Genomic DNA, 18095 nt, shown 5'->3' on the forward strand with positions numbered 1-18095 from the left:
TCATATTACTATAAGAAATGCATTGGAGGGGAACGTAATCGGCGACAGGTGAAATAATTCTTTGACATGGTAAAAAATAATGAATGTTTTTTTTTTTGTTGTTGTTGGTTTGTTTAGCATATGTTGTCGCCGATTACGACCCCCTCCAGTGTATTTCTTAAAGTAATAATGACCATTTGCGCTCTGTCTCACTGCCTGTATCCACTTTTATGTCCTTAAACATTCATTTTTTGGGATCGACAGCTTATAAAAACTTATTTCTGGGTTTTTTAGCTTGTTAGCTGTGCACCTTGTCACACAGCAGCTTTTAGACATTGTTCTGTTTTTTGTAATAAGTCAGAAAAGACAAAGAGGCAGCCTCACGCAATACAAAGTCAATGGAGACGGTTGGATTGTTTTCCCCCCCGGTGGGCGTGGTCTTCAGATTATGACGCGTGTCGCTCTGTCTCTATGAGAGGAAAGGGAGGCATGACTCCATAGACTGTAAAGCATGACTCCTCTGTGTAACTTTACCTGCGGGTGTCGCTGTTGAGCAGTGTTCCTTAAGAAATACGCGTGACTTGCGCTCTTTTTAATGTCATAATTTGTAATATTTGTATTGTTTTATATGTAATATGGATTATTTTCTTATCCTATTTTTTTGAGGAGGCACTGCCTCCCTTGCCTACTCGGAGGAAACGCCCCTGAAGTCAAACTATCTACTTAAAATGTTCTTATACCGAACATGTTAATTCTTGGAATACAGCCAGGTTTTTCCTAATGGGCATATCTGTCACATTAGCAGAACACATTTTACACATGAGGAAAACTAAAGTTTAGTCAATTATTCAAGAAGATACATAACTCTAACTTGTACTTGGCCTTATGAAAAAGTAGTTCTTGTAATTGTTTAACCATAGCATTTGTTACAATAAGGATATAATTACAGCTAGACCATTGATGGCTCCTCATTGCATGCTTAGGGCAATGTTAACTTTTTTCTCTCTTTTTTAAATCTATTGCCTTAATAGATTATATATTATAAATTCTTGAACAAGTTAGTTAAAATGTACCACAATAAATACAATAGAACGTGATAAATTCTAGAAAAGGTGGTCATGAAGTTTAAAAAGCTTGCAAGATCATCATCATGTTTTCCCCTCTTTTCATCAGTCTTTTTACTGGCTGTTTTTAGATCATGATGACTTTCTCCATAACGTTTTACTACATTCTCAATAGAATTCAAATGAAACCCATTTGAATTCTATTGAGAACGTTCTATTTTATCATAGGAACGGCTCGCGCAAATCTTATCACACGTTTGGATCGCGCTGGTGAACGCGCCTGCGGTGATTCGCGTGCGGTGCGCCACTCATGCTTATAAAAGCTCCGAACGCGCGATTTATACAATTAATTAACAGCCTGATTCCATGTTTCGGTGTGGTGGTGGTTAGAGTACCGGCAACATAGGAGAAGTGCCGGTATGCAAGACAAAGCGTGGGTACGCTACAGATTAAAGAAGTGCCGGTGCGTACCGGCCCACTTCGAGCACTGAGTAGATCGCGTGGGTGTTTGAATCCAGATTGCGATCTTTTTATGATTAATCATGCAATTTTATTGCGCTATATTTTTGCTGAATCGGTTTCGTTTTAGGCTATTGAGTGAATAAATACAGAAATTCTTTCATTTCTATAAAAAATCGAACCAATTTGAACTGGAACGCCGTCCCCCCTTGAAATTCACTCCGGGGACGCCGTCCCCCCGCGTTACCCCCCATTTCCACCCCTGTATATATATATATATATATATATATATATATATATATATATATATATATATATATATATATATATATATATATAAATATAAATTGAAACGGAATAAAATGTCTTTGAAACTTAAAAAAATAATATCGCAGGCAAAATGTATGACTTTGTTCTTAATACACTGATCTTGATCTTCAGACACTTGATATTATGCAAATATTTTAATTTCTTTGGAGCTCTAGATTAAAACAAACACAAGAGGTTGTACTTTATTCTTATTAGTCCATACTGATCTTGGATTAGCATACCAACAACATATGAACGTTAAGGTGATCCCAAAAATAAAATTTCTCATATATTTTACTCGCCCTCATGCCGTCCCAAATGCATATTACTTTCTTTCTACAGATAAACACAAATTAGGATTTTTAGTAAAATAATACGTCTTTGTGTCCTAAAGACACAGTAATCCATGCAATCCCAGTGGATGAATCAATGAAGTGAAACAATAGATAAGAAAAAATACTAATAATTTAAACTGTTTTAATTATTAACAATCGTTTCCCACCAACCATCATACGTGTATGGGTTACAGTCCACTTATGGGCTCACAGAGATGGACTATTTTCTTAAAGATATTTGTGCTTATGTGGAGAAAGAAAGTCATATACAGTCAAACCAAAATGTATTCAGACACTATGAACATTTCATTCATTGATACAGTTTATTCACTATAGTTTTAAAAAAAAATGGTAATGAATTTTATGAATTTTACACATGTATTCTATAATAGGTGCTTGTGTATTTTTATAGTAATGTACTGAATATCATGAGAATACTGTGCATTACATGAATACGCAGTTAGTGTTTTGTGGATTCTGGTCGTTCCTTTCACAACATAATTGCATCCAACACTTTCACTTTGATACCTGTGTGTATGCTGTAGTGACAATAAAGAATTTAAATTTATTTGAATTGATATTTTCATTTACATTTATTCAACAGGTTTTTATAAAAGTCACAACTGAAACTGTTGATGATTTTTTTTTTTCAACTGTTGAAAAAAAAAAAGTATTTCCACTTTTATATGTTAGATGATAATGTTAACTAAATAAAATTATCAGAATGATAAAAAATGGCAACAAGATCATTCTTTGTGTGGAATATGTACTGAAATGCCCTTTGAGGTCTATATTTTCTTACAGCAAGCCACAGTGGTAATTTTCATATATTTTTTTAAGTGATTAATTGTGATGTTGTCACGAATCCTGTCAATTCCCGGACTACATTTCCCATCATCCTCCCTGCCAGTCACATGCTCACACTCCACACCAATCACCCACTGCCACATACACCTGTAGCGCCGTATCTGGACTATAAAGGACTCACTCACACTTCACCTGATGGCGAAGTCTTGTTAACAGTCCCGTTGCATTTCTGAGCGTTTATTATCCTGTCTGCCTGTTTGTTGCCGTTACTGCCTGTTACCTGTTATTGACCCATTGCTGCCTGTCCTGACCTCTGCCTTGTCTAACGTCCTGTGAGTGATATCCGCCTGTCCTGACCATTGCCTGTTTCCTGACTACGACTCTGCCTGTTCCTTGCTGTTCCTGCTTGCCCCTGTTCGACCCAGCCTGTACGACCATGCTCACTTTTAATAAAAGCTTGCACATGGATCTCTGTCTGAGTCCCGTTACAATGGTGTATGTGCATATGCTAACAATGGGTAGAGCGATGGCCGTGGTTGCCAACCTTGATTGCCTGGTTGGAGTGAGACTTTCTTGACGGCTGAATATATACATGTATATGATACTAGTATTCTCTTTAAATTGTAACAGCACAACCTAATCAGACCCAACAATAGAGAAGAATCATCAAGAATAAACAAATATTCTCCGAAAACATTGGACATTATGCAACATTTTCAGTATAATAATATTATACTGAAAATGTTGCATAATGTCCAATGTTTTCGGAGAATATTTGTTTATTCTTGATGATTCTTCTCTATACTTTAATGTACAATTAAACCTCAAGACATTCATTTTCTCTCACGTTTGATCTCTCACGCTCCTAAAAGCTTGTCGATAAAGTAGTAGCAGCAGATAAATACAGATAAAATTCAAAAACAAAACCCTATCTTTGTATCACTAAAATGAAGAAGCTGTTTACAGACGCTCACCTCCATACATGTAATTGTAACGTTGATTACGTTCCCCTCCAGTGTATTTCTTATAGTAAAATGACCCGTTGTGCTCTGTCTCACTGCCTGTATTCACTTTTGTGTCCTTAAATATTAATTTTTTGGGGTCGACAGCTTATAAAAACGTAGTTCTGGGTTTTTTGGCTTGTTTGCTGTACACCTTGTCACACAGCAGCTTTTAGACATTGATCTATTTTTTGTTTTAAGCCGGAAATGACAAAGAGTCACCCGGTGGGTGTGTTTTTCAGATTATGATGCGTGTCGCTCTGTCTCTATTATCAAAATAATACAGTCAAACAAACATATGTCATCATTTCTATTTAGAACCTTCTCACTGTAATTCATAACTGCACGTTTATAATGAACAATGCATTAAGGTGATTGTCTTGTTACAAACTATGTACATTTTATGTAAATATAACATGGTAACACTACAATAGTTAATGACTAACAAGTAATTTTCAAATGTATTTTAATCATTTTTGAGCATTTATAACTGCATAAATAAGAATGGTGAGTTCAAAAGTGCGGAAGATAGGGGTGGGGTAAACAGTAGCTCATTATCATTTAAAGGGACATGCACCGAAATGGCTCGCTGTGAACAGAGCTTTTTTTGACAAGGTAAAAAGGGTGGGTTTTTTTTTACACAACCATTCAGAAATTTTAAAGGTGCCCTAGAATCAAAAATTTAATTTACCTTGGCATAGTTAAATAACAAGAGTTCAGTACATGGAAATGACATACAGTGAGTCTCAAACTCCATTGTTTCCTCCTTCTTATATAAATTTCATTTGTTTAAAAGACCTCCGAAGAACAGGCGAATCTCAACATATCACCGACTGTTACGTAACAGTCGGGATCATTAATATGTATGACCCCAATATTTGCATATGTCAGCCCATGTTCAAGGCATTAGACAAGGCAGTACTAACATCTGAAGCAGCACAGCTGAATCATCAGACTAGGTAAGCAAGCAAGGACAACAGCGAAAAATGGCAGATGGAGCAATAATAACTGACATGATCCATGATAACATGATATTTTTAGTGATATTTGTAAATTGTCTTTCTAAATGTTTCGTTAGCATGTTGCTAATGTACTGTTAAATGTGGTTAAAGTTACCATCGTTTCTTACTGTATTCATGGAGACATGACTGTCGTTATTTTCATTTTTAAACACTTGAAGTCTGTATAATTCATAAACACAACTTCATTCTTTATAAATCTCTCCAACAGTGTGTAATGTTAGCTTTAGCCATGGAGCACCATCAAACTCATTCAGAATCAAATGTAAACATCCAAATAAATACTATACTTACGCGATTAGACATGTTGCATGACGAACACTTTGTAAAGATCCATTTTGAGGGTTATATTAGCTGTGTGAACTTTGTTTATGCTGTTTAAGGCAAGCGCGAGCTCCGGGGGCGGGGAGCACGAGAATTAAAGGGGCCGCAGCATGAATCGGCGCATAGTTAATGATGCCCCAAAATAGGCAGTTGAATGAATTAAAAAAATCTATGGGGTATTTTGAGCTGAAACTTCACAGACACATTCAGGGGACACCTTAGACTTATATTACATCTTTTGAAAACACGTTCTTCGGCACCTTTAATCAAAGTATGTTATAGACTTTTCATGAAGACCCTAAAGAATCATAACTTGTTGAAAATTGGCATCCGATGTCCCCTTTAAGATCTGAGGTAGATTAGCCATGGCTATAAAGGTGACACAAAAAGATATTCAAACTATTAAACATTGAACACTTAACATTAAATAAAACACATAATGGAGGAATGTGAGGAAAGTGAAAGATCCAAATCATCCTAAAAATGAGACATGCTTTATAATAAGCACTATAACCTAGTTTGTAAGCGAATAGTTTAGTTGTACAGAATTCTGACCATCGAAATCTATGACTGTGTTAATTTCGTAAATGAAAACTGACGAAAAATGTTCGTTGACGACCTTTTTTCCATGACTAAGACTAGACGAGAGACAACACCAATGTCATTTAACGATAACTGTGACTAAATCAACACGTGCAATATCGTTAACGAAAAAAGACGAGACGTGGCTAAACGACTAAAATCTTTACCAAAATCACTCTTTTGAAATCACTTTTTGTTTTTGTCGAATTAAGGAGACAAAACTCCAAAAAAGGAGACTGTTTAACGAGCGTTCATGCTTACGGTTGCCAGATTTCAAGAATGTAAACCCCCAATCAGAGATTTTCTGTTAACCCTTGCGCACATAAGTTTAAAATATTCTGGCTCACCCCCCAGAGTGAGTTTAATGGCGACCGTTATTTAGAACGTATCAATTTATTGTTTCCATGGTGATGTGCCATTGCTTGTTACGTGACACAGCAGCGCTGTATGACTGTAATTGAAATTTGTGTCGGGTTATAAAACAGGACTTCATACTGTACCTTTATAATGAAATAGCGATCGCGAAATGAATCCAATCCATTGCATTTGGGTAAAATGTCCATGAGTGTCCATTGAAAAACAAAAAACAGTACTTTTTGTCCACAAAAACTTTAAATCCATGAAATATTGATATAGTATCCATTGTTTGCATCACATTTCTTCTGAATGATCTGTTCTTCAGAAATTATTCAACCAGAGCAGCATTTATGATGTAAAACTGTATATGATTGTATATCTCACAAACAAATGAGCCCACAGTAAAATTTTTCAGAATGCAGCAGTTTTTGTTATAATATCCAAGCAGTGCTGTCGGACTTTGTGGTGTCTTGAGAGGCATATTCTTCAGCCATAGTCATAGTAAATCTCACGAACAAAACTTTCAGCCAATGCCAAGACGATCCAGCAACGTGTGTTCTGTTTATCTTCCGCATGCGAGCACATTTACACAGACGCACATCTGTCTCAATTCTCGATCATTAACGCAGCAAGCCATATTATTTTATTATATTATTATAATAAATTATATATTATATTATTCACAAACACGGCAGAGATGCCAAATTCAGCGGCTGGAATTAGCTGAGGTGAGGTAAAGTGACAGCTCAAAGAGCACGTTTTACTTAATCTTTGCAATCTGGCAACCATGCACACACGTTCTCTCTACAACTGAGGAAGAAGGGCAGATGATCTGAAAAAGTAAGCTGACAAGTAAGCTGGAGTTCAGCGATCTTCATTTGATTTTGAATGTCGTAAATATGACATTCAATCAAATTACCGCATCTTTCGCAGTTAAGACTGCACCCATACAAGCCAGCAAATCGTGCTACATTATCTTTGTAAAAGTGGGGATTTAGCACTTACTAGAAGAACAAATAGCGAATAGACACAGACTGCAGAGATTTAAGATTAAAACTATCTTTGATACAAAAACCTACCCTTCTGTGAGTTAGTTTTTAATGTTGATCATATTATATTATTATATAATATAATATATAGTATCCCGAATATTGATTTTATACAACAGTTCAACAAACAAAAGGGTCATATTAAGTGATGTACATTTTAAACAGTATTGTCAGTATTTTTGCTCTATTTTGCAACGAAAGCCACAGCAAAACTGCAGCACACAAGCTGTTTTGTGAATGAATCTGTGGCTTTAAACAAATCTTTAATGATTCAATGACCTATTCATAAATAGAGCTGCTTACTTTGATACTGAAAGAATAAATGAATTGATGATTCACTCATAAAAACAGGGACTTACCGCCACCTACTAATTGTACAAACCCGATTCCAAAAAAGTTGGGACACTGTACAAATTGTGAATAAAAAAGGAATGCAATAATTTACAAATCTCATAAACTTTCACAATAGTTTATTCACAATAGAATATAAATAACATATCAAATGTTGAAAGTGAGACATTTTGAAATGTCATGCCAAATATTGGCTCATTTTGGATTTCATGAGAGCTACACATTCCAAAAAAGTTGGGACAGGTAGCAATAAGAGGCCAGAAAAGTTAAATGTACATATAAGGAACAGCTAGTGGACCAATTTGCAACTTATTAGGTCAATTGGCAACATGATTGGGTATAAAAAGAGCCTCTCAGAGTGGCAGTGTCTCTCAGAAGTCAAGATGGGCAGAGGATCACCAATTCCCCCAATGCTGCGGCGAAAAATAGTGGAGCAAAATCAGAAAGGAGTTTCTCAGAGAAAAATTGCAAAGAGTTTGAAGTTATCATCATCTACAGTGCATAATATCATCCAAAAATTCAGAGAATCTGGAACAATCTCTGTGCGTAAGGGTCAAGGCGGGAAAACCATACTGGATGCCCGTGATCTTCGGGCCCTTAGACGGCACTGCATCACATACAGGAATGCTACTGTAATGGAAATCACAACATGGGCTCAGGAATACTTCCAGAAAACATTGTCGGTGAACACAATTCACCGTGCCATTCGCTGTTGCCGGCTAAAACTCTATAGGTCAAAAAAGAAGCCATATCTAAACATGATCCAGAAGCGCAGGCGTTTTCTCTGGGCCAAAGCTCATTTAAAATGGACTGTGGCAAAGTGGAAAACTGTTCTGTGGTCAGACGAATCAAAATTTGAAGTTCTTTTTGGAAAACTGGGACGCCATGTCATCTGGACTAAAGAGGACAAGGACAACCCAAGTTGTTATCAGCACACAGTTCAGAAGCCTGCATCTCTGAGGGTATGGGGTTGCATGAGTGTGTGTGGCATGGGCAGCTTACACATCTGGAAAGGCACCATCAATGCTGAAAGGTGTATCCAAGTTCTAGAACAACATATGCTCCCATCCAGATGTCGTCTCTTTCAGGGAAGACCTTGAATTTCCAACATGACAATGCCAGACCACATACTGCATCAATTACAACATCATGGCTGCGTAGAAGAAAGATCCGGGTACTGAAATGGCCAGCCTGCAGTCCAGATCTTTCACCCATAGAAAACATTTGGCACATCATAAAGAGGAAGATGTGACAAAGCAGACCTAAGACAGTTGAGCAACTAGAAGCCTGTATTAGACAAGAATGGGACAACATTCCTATTCCTAAACTTGAGCAACTTGTCTCCTCAGTCCCCAGACATTTGCAGACTGTTATAAAAAGAAGAGGGGATGCCACACAGTGGTAAACATGGCCTTGTCCCAACTTTTTTGAGATGTGTTGATGCCATGAAATTTAAAATCAACTTATTTTTCCCTTAAAATGATACATTTTCTCAGTTTAAACATTTGATATGTCATCTATGTTGTATTCTGAACAAAATATTGAAATTTGAAACTTCCACATCATTGCATTCTGTTTTTATTCACAATTTGTACAGTGTCCCAACTTTTTTGGAATCGGGTTTGTAATAAGAGCATCACAATTTTATTTGTTGTCATCATTGGGTGATACTGACACAACATAAAATTGTAAAATAAAGCCACAAATAGTAAAACAAAGCAATTTCTTTATTCCTGCTTCAATGCACTCTGGGAGTACACTTCCTCAGATCACAGATATAATTAATTTGACAAAACTTAAATGGTTTTAGCTTACTTAATTGAATTAAGGCAACGAGTTTGACAATTAAGTAAACTGAACAAATTTGTTTTTACAGTGTAAAATCACAAAACCTGTCGTGAAGAAAAGTGTTCTCTATCTGGAAATGAAGCTTAGAAGTCAGAGTTCCAGATGTCAAAATTAGACTTTATTGAGCAAATCAACAAAGCCAAGATGCCTGTAGGACATCTGAGTTTGTCTCTGGCCAGGGCACAATTCTTATAGTTTTCTTATCTGTTATTTCACAATACCCAAGGGATTTCAATCTTTGGTAAGATTCACCCCTCCTGTTTCCCCATAATTAAGTTCTACATCTTTTGCTTTCTCTCTAATTGTGGAATACTGCCAAATGATGGTAAATCCTTTCTCATAGGCAAAATGTAACATTCTCCAAGGCCAGTCAACACTTTGTGTTTTTGTAGGGCTTTAAATTTTAGACAACAGAATGCTCAGACAAAACTCAAAAGTATGTGTATTTCGATTTGTGGGGTGATTTTGTGGAACAGTCTGAACAATTCAATCAAATAAAGTGTAAATATCTTGCAATTAAAAAAAAAAAAGTATGAGAGATTTATTTTTGATAAGTACAAAAGTGGGGCCGGAGAGTGATAATTTAACTGTTGCTAATGCTGCTTGAATTTTGTTTCTGTTTGTTCTTCCTTATATTAATAGCTAGATTTAATAAGGATTTAATAAGCCTAGGGCTTATCCCTGCCTATCCCTCTGCAACCACAAAGAAAGTTTTATAGAAGAATACAGAAGAAAAAAATCTTTTGGGTGCATTTTATTCTACAAAGTTTTCAAAATTTTTAATGTGTAGTTTTATGGTTACGTTCACAAGTATAATTTAAATGCATTTATGCTGTATCTGCCATAGTCACAGCTGCCTCTTCTGCATGCATTTTCTGTAAAGCTGCATTGAAACGATATGTATTGTAAAAAGCGTTATACAAATAAATTTGATATTGAAATTGAAATTCTGTGAGTGGAGCCGAGGCTGTAGTCATGTCTGCCACTTCTGTAGTCATGTCTTCATCTACTGTGACCGCTATCATAGTTGTCTCTTCTGAGACCGCAGTTGCTGATGCAGTCATAGTTGTCTCTTCTGTGAACACAGTCGCTGCTGTAGTCATAGTTGTCTCTTCTGTGACCGCAGCTGCTGATGCAGTTGTCTCTTCTGTGACCGCAGTCGCTGCTGTAATCATAGTTGTCTCTTCTGTGACTGCAGTCGCTGCTGTACTCATAGTTGTCTCTTCTGTGACCGCAGTCGCTGCTGTAGTCATAGTTGTCTCTTCTGTGACCGCAGCTACTGATGCAGTCATAGTTGTCTCTTCTGTGACCGTAGTCGCTGCTGTAGTCATAGTTGTGTCTTCTGTGACCGTAGTCGCTGCTGTAGTCATAGTTGTCTCTTCTGTGACCGCAGTCGCTGCTGTAGTCATAGTTGTCTCTTCTTTGACAGCAGTCGCTGCTGTAGTCATAGTTGTCTCTTCTTTAACAGCAGTCGCTGCTGTAGTCACGGTTGTCTCTTCTTTGACAGCAGTCGCTGCTGTAGTCATGGTTGCCTTTCCTTTATTCGGATCTATGAGCGGGATAAAAACACTTGTAAACGCACTTCCAATCGCAGAAAAGGCACTTGCGATCGCACTTAAAGCTGCCATCAAGGCAAGTCCAATCATATCAAATAAGGAAGAACCGACATCATCCTCAGTCTGACCAGGATCCTTATCTTCATCAACAGACTTGGTTGCCTTTTGTTTGACCGTAGTCTTTGTTGTAGTCACAGTTGTCGCTTTTGTGACTGTAGTCGCTGATGTAGTCATAGTTGTCTCTTCTGTGACCACAGTCGCTGCTGTAGTCATAGTTGTCTCTTCTGTGACCGCAGTCGCTGCTGTAGTCATAGTTGGCTCTTCTGTGACTGTAGTCGCTGCTGTAGTCATAGTTGGCTCTTCTGTGACTGTAGTCGCTGCTGTAGTCATAGTTGGCTCTTCTGTGACAGTACTCGCTGATGTAGTCACAGTTGGCTCTTCTGTGACTGTACTCGCTGATGTAGTCATAGTTGTCTCTTCTGTGACTGTAGTCGCTGATGTAGTCATAGTTGGCTCTTCTGTGACTGTAGTCGCTGCTGTAGTCATAGTTGGCTCTTCTGTGACCGTAGTCGGTGCTGTAGTCATAGTTGTCTCTTCTGTGACCGTAGTCGCTGCTGTAGTCATAGTTGTCTCTTCTGTGACCGTAGTCGCTGCTGTAGTCATAGTTGGCTCTTCTGTGACCGTAGTTGCTGCTGTAGTCATAGTTGGCTCTTCTGTGACTGTACTCGCTGATGAAGTCATAGTTGTCTCTTCTGTGACTGTAGTCGCTGCTGTAGTTATAGTTGTCTCTTCTGTGACCGCAGTCGCTGCTGTAGTCATAGTTGGCCCTTCTGTGACTGTACTCGCTGATGAAGTCATAGTTGGCTCTTCTGTGACTGTAGTCGCTGCTGTAGTCATAGTTGGCTCTTCTGTGACTGTAGTCGCTGATGTAGTCATAGTTGTCTCTTCTGTGACTGTACTCGCTGATGTAGTCACAGTTGGCTCTTCTGTGACTGTACTCGCTGATGTAGTCATAGTTGTCTCTTCTGTGACTGTAGTCGCTGATGTAGTCATAGTTGGCTCTTCTGTGACTGTAGTCGCTGCTGTAGTCATAGTTGTCTCTTCTGTGACCGTAGTCGCTGCTGTAGTCATAGTTGTCTCTTTTGTGACCGTAGTCGCTGCTGTAGTCATAGTTGTCTCTTCTGTGACCGTAGTCGCTGCTGTAGTCATAGTTGTCTCTTCTGTGACCGTAGTCGCTGCTGTAGTCATAGTTGGCTCTTCTGTGACCGTAGTTGCTGCTGTAGTCATAGTTGGCTCTTCTGTGACTGTACTCGCTGATGAAGTCATAGTTGGCTCTTCTGTGACTGTAGTCGCTGATGTAGTCACAGTTGGCTCTTCTGTGACTGTAGTCGCTGCTGTAGTTATAGTTGTCTCTTCTGTGACCGCAGTCGCTGCTGTAGTCATAGTTGGCTCTTCTGTGACTGTACTCGCTGATGAAGTCATAGTTGGCTCTTCTGTGACCGTAGTCGCTGATGTAGTCATAGTTGGATCTTCTGTGACTGTAGTCGCTGCTGTAGTTATAGTTGTCTCTTCTGTGACCGCAGTCGCTGCTGTAGTCATAGTTGTCTGTTCTGTGACCGTAGTCGCTGCTGTAGTTATAGTTGTCTCTTCTGTGACCGCAGTCGCTGCTGTAGTCATAGTTGTCTCTTCTGTGACTGTACTCGCTGATGTAGTCATAGTTGTTTCTTCTGTGACCGCAGTTGCTGCTGTAGTTATAGTTGTCTCGTCTGTGACCGCAGTCGCTGCTGTAGTCATAGTTGTCTCTTCTGTGACCGTAGTCGCTGCTGTAGTCATAGTTGTCTCTTCTGTGACTGTAGTCGCTGCTGTAGTCATAGTTGGCTCTTCTGTGACCGTAGTCACTGACGTAGTGAAAGTTGTCTCTTCTGTGACAGCAGTCGCTGCTGTAGTCATAGTTGGCTCTTCTGTGACCGCAGTCGCTGCTGTAGTTATAGTTGTCTCGTCTGTGACTGCAGTCGCTGCTGTAGTCATAGTTGTCTTTTCTGTGACCGCAGTCACTGCTGCAGTCAAGGCGGGAAAACCATACTGGATGCCCGTGATCTTCGGGCCCTTAGACGGCACTGCATCACATACAGGAATGCTACTGTAATGGAAATCACAACATGGGCTCAGGAATACTTCCAGAAAACATTGTCGGTGAACACAATTCACCGTGCCATTCGCTGTTGCCGGCTAAAACTCTATAGGTCAAAAAAGAAGCCATATCTAAACATGATCCAGAAGCGCAGGCGTTTTCTCTGGGCCAAAGCTCATTTAAAATGGACTGTGGCAAAGTGGAAAACTGTTCTGTGGTCAGACGAATCAAAATTTGAAGTTCTTTTTGGAAAACTGGGACGCCATGTCATCTGGACTAAAGAGGACAAGGACAACCCAAGTTGTTATCAGCACACAGTTCAGAAGCCTGCATCTCTGAGGGTATGGGGTTGCATGAGTGTGTGTGGCATGGGCAGCTTACACATCTGGAAAGGCACCATCAATGCTGAAAGGTGTATCCAAGTTCTAGAACAACATATGCTCCCATCCAGATGTCGTCTCTTTCAGGGAAGACCTTGAATTTCCAACATGACAATGCCAGACCACATACTGCATCAATTACAACATCATGGCTGCGTAGAAGAAAGATCCGGGTACTGAAATGGCCAGCCTGCAGTCCAGATCTTTCACCCATAGAAAACATTTGGCACATCATAAAGAGGAAGATGTGACAAAGCAGACCTAAGACAGTTGAGCAACTAGAAGCCTGTATTAGACAAGAATGGGACAACATTCCTATTCCTAAACTTGAGCAACTTGTCTCCTCAGTCCCCAGACATTTGCAGACTGTTATAAAAAGAAGAGGGGATGCCACACAGTGGTAAACATGGCCTTGTCCCAACTTTTTTGAGATGTGTTGATGCCATGAAATTTAAAATCAACTTATTTTTCCCTTAAAATGATACATTTTCTCAGTTTAAACATTTGATATGTCATCTATGTTGTATTCTGAACAAAATATTGAAATTTGAAACTTCCACATCATTGCATTCTGTTTTTATTCACAATTTGTACAGTGTCCCAACTTTTTTGGAATCGGGTTTGTAATAAGAGCATCACAATTTTATTTGTTGTCATCATTGGGTGATACTGACACAACATAAAATTGTAAAATAAAGCCACAAATAGTAAAACAAAGCAATTTCTTTATTCCTGCTTCAATGCACTCTGGGAGTACACTTCCTCAGATCACAGATATAATTAATTTGACAAAACTTAAATGGTTTTAGCTTACTTAATTGAATTAAGGCAACGAGTTTGACAATTAAGTAAACTGAACAAATTTGTTTTTACAGTGTAAAATCACAAAACCTGTCGTGAAGAAAAGTGTTCTCTATCTGGAAATGAAGCTTAGAAGTCAGAGTTCCAGATGTCAAAATTAGACTTTATTGAGCAAATCAACAAAGCCAAGATGCCTGTAGGACATCTGAGTTTGTCTCTGGCCAGGGCACAATTCTTATAGTTTTCTTATCTGTTATTTCACAATACCCAAGGGATTTCAATCTTTGGTAAGATTCACCCCTCCTGTTTCCCCATAATTAAGTTCTACATCTTTTGCTTTCTCTCTAATTGTGGAATACTGCCAAATGATGGTAAATCCTTTCTCATAGGCAAAATGTAACATTCTCCAAGGCCAGTCAACACTTTGTGTTTTTGTAGGGCTTTAAATTTTAGACAACAGAATGCTCAGACAAAACTCAAAAGTATGTGTATTTCGATTTGTGGGGTGATTTTGTGGAACAGTCTGAACAATTCAATCAAATAAAGTGTAAATATCTTGCAATTAAAAAAAAAAAGTATGAGAGATTTATTTTTGATAAGTACAAAAGTGGGGCCGGAGAGTGATAATTTAACTGTTGCTAATGCTGCTTGAATTTTGTTTCTGTTTGTTCTTCCTTATATTAATAGCTAGATTTAATAAGGATTTAATAAGCCTAGGGCTTATCCCTGCCTATCCCTCTGCAACCACAAAGAAAGTTTTATAGAAGAATACAGAAGAAAAAAATCTTTTGGGTGCATTTTATTCTACAAAGTTTTCAAAATTTTTAATGTGTAGTTTTATGGTTACGTTCACAAGTATAATTTAAATGCATTTATGCTGTATCTGCCATAGTCACAGCTGCCTCTTCTGCATGCATTTTCTGTAAAGCTGCATTGAAACGATATGTATTGTAAAAAGCGTTATACAAATAAATTTGATATTGAAATTGAAATTCTGTGAGTGGAGCCGAGGCTGTAGTCATGTCTGCCACTTCTGTAGTCATGTCTTCATCTACTGTGACCGCTATCATAGTTGTCTCTTCTGAGACCGCAGTTGCTGATGCAGTCATAGTTGTCTCTTCTGTGAACACAGTCGCTGCTGTAGTCATAGTTGTCTCTTCTGTGACCGCAGCTGCTGATGCAGTTGTCTCTTCTGTGACCGCAGTCGCTGCTGTAATCATAGTTGTCTCTTCTGTGACTGCAGTCGCTGCTGTACTCATAGTTGTCTCTTCTGTGACCGCAGTCGCTGCTGTAGTCATAGTTGTCTCTTCTGTGACCGCAGCTACTGATGCAGTCATAGTTGTCTCTTCTGTGACCGTAGTCGCTGCTGTAGTCATAGTTGTGTCTTCTGTGACCGTAGTCGCTGCTGTAGTCATAGTTGTCTCTTCTGTGACCGCAGTCGCTGCTGTAGTCATAGTTGTCTCTTCTTTGACAGCAGTCGCTGCTGTAGTCATAGTTGTCTCTTCTTTAACAGCAGTCGCTGCTGTAGTCACGGTTGTCTCTTCTTTGACAGCAGTCGCTGCTGTAGTCATGGTTGCCTTTCCTTTATTCGGATCTATGAGCGGGATAAAAACACTTGTAAACGCACTTCCAATCGCAGAAAAGGCACTTGCGATCGCACTTAAAGCTGCCATCAAGGCAAGTCCAATCATATCAAATAAGGAAGAACCGACATCATCCTCAGTCTGACCAGGATCCTTATCTTCATCAACAGACTTGGTTGCCTTTTGTTTGACCGTAGTCTTTGTTGTAGTCACAGTTGTCGCTTTTGTGACTGTAGTCGCTGATGTAGTCATAGTTGTCTCTTCTGTGACCACAGTCGCTGCTGTAGTCATAGTTGTCTCTTCTGTGACCGCAGTCGCTGCTGTAGTCATAGTTGGCTCTTCTGTGACTGTAGTCGCTGCTGTAGTCATAGTTGGCTCTTCTGTGACTGTAGTCGCTGCTGTAGTCATAGTTGGCTCTTCTGTGACAGTACTCGCTGATGTAGTCACAGTTGGCTCTTCTGTGACTGTACTCGCTGATGTAGTCATAGTTGTCTCTTCTGTGACTGTAGTCGCTGATGTAGTCATAGTTGGCTCTTCTGTGACTGTAGTCGCTGCTGTAGTCATAGTTGGCTCTTCTGTGACCGTAGTCGGTGCTGTAGTCATAGTTGTCTCTTCTGTGACCGTAGTCGCTGCTGTAGTCATAGTTGTCTCTTCTGTGACCGTAGTCGCTGCTGTAGTCATAGTTGGCTCTTCTGTGACCGTAGTTGCTGCTGTAGTCATAGTTGGCTCTTCTGTGACTGTACTCGCTGATGAAGTCATAGTTGTCTCTTCTGTGACTGTAGTCGCTGCTGTAGTTATAGTTGTCTCTTCTGTGACCGCAGTCGCTGCTGTAGTCATAGTTGGCCCTTCTGTGACTGTACTCGCTGATGAAGTCATAGTTGGCTCTTCTGTGACCGTAGTCGCTGATGTAGTCATAGTTGGATCTTCTGTGACTGTAGTCGCTGCTGTAGTTATAGTTGTCTCTTCTGTGACCGCAGTCGCTGCTGTAGTCATAGTTGTCTGTTCTGTGACCGTAGTCGCTGCTGTAGTTATAGTTGTCTCTTCTGTGACCGCAGTAGTTGTCTCTTCTGTGACTGTACTCGCTGATGTAGTCATAGTTGTTTCTTCTGTGACCGCAGTTGCTGCTGTAGTTATAGTTGTCTCGTCTGTGACCGCAGTCGCTGCTGTAGTCATAGTTGTCTCTTCTGTGACCGTAGTCGCTGCTGTAGTCATAGTTGTCTCTTCTGTGACTGTAGTCGCTGCTGTAGTCATAGTTGGCTCTTCTGTGACCGTAGTCACTGACGTAGTGAAAGTTGTCTCTTCTGTGACAGCAGTCGCTGCTGTAGTCATAGTTGGCTCTTCTGTGACCGCAGTCGCTGCTGTAGTTATAGTTGTCTCGTCTGTGACCGCAGTCGCTGCTGTAGTCATAGTTGTCTTTTCTGTGACCGCAGTCACTGCTGCAGTCATAGTTGTCTCTTCTGTGACCGTAGTGCCTGCTGTAATCATAGTTGTCTCCTCTGTGACCATAGTCGATGCTGTAGTTATAGTTGTCTCTTCTGTGACCGCAGTTGCTGCTGTAGTCATAGTTGTCTCTTCTGTGACTGTACTCGCTGATGAAGTCATAGTTGGCTCTTCTGTGACTGTACTTGCTGATGTAGTCATAGTTGTCTCTTCTGTGACCGTAGTCACTGCTGTAGACATAGTTGGCTCTTCTGTGACTGTAGTCGCTGATGTAGTCATAGTTGGCTCTTCTGTGACTGTACTCGCTGATGTAGTCACAGTTGTCTCTTCAGCGACCGTTGTCGCTGATGCAGTCATAGTTGTCTCTTCTGTGACCGCAGTCGCTGCTGTAGTCATAGTTGGCTCTTCTGTGACCGCAGTCGCTGCTGTAGTCATAGTTGTCTCTTCTGTGACCGCAGTCGCTGATGAAGTCATGTTTGTCTCTTCTGTGACCGTAGCCGCTGATGGAGTCATGGTTGTCTCTTCTGTGACTGCGGTCGCTGGTGTAGTTATAGTTTTCTCTTCTGTGACCGTAGTCGCTGACGTAGTGAAAGTTGTCTCGTTTGTGACCGCAGTTGCTGCTGTAGTCATAGTTGTCTCTTCTGTGACCGCAGTCGCTGCTGTAGTCATAGTTGTCTCTTCTGTGACTGTACTTGCTGATGAAATCATAGTTGGCTCTTC

General features: G+C 39.7%; 1 protein-coding gene across 1 annotated transcript; it reads right to left on the reverse strand.

Moving 5' to 3' along the window:
- Window positions 1-9216: 9216 nt before the first annotated feature.
- On the reverse strand, window positions 9217-18083 carry LOC125267542 (mucin-22-like). The gene is made up of 2 exons (XM_048189319.1): window positions 15228-18083; window positions 9217-13218 (listed from the first exon to the last, which is right to left on the reverse strand). The coding sequence occupies exons 1-2, from the start codon at window positions 18081-18083 to the stop codon at window positions 10312-10314; spliced, it is 5763 nt and encodes a 1920-aa protein (XP_048045276.1). The 3' UTR covers window positions 9217-10311.
- Window positions 18084-18095: the final 12 nt, after the last annotated feature.

Source organism: Megalobrama amblycephala, linkage group LG1 (genome assembly GCF_018812025.1).
Source record: "Megalobrama amblycephala isolate DHTTF-2021 linkage group LG1, ASM1881202v1, whole genome shotgun sequence".
Classification (NCBI taxonomy): domain Eukaryota; kingdom Metazoa; phylum Chordata; class Actinopteri; order Cypriniformes; family Xenocyprididae; genus Megalobrama; species Megalobrama amblycephala.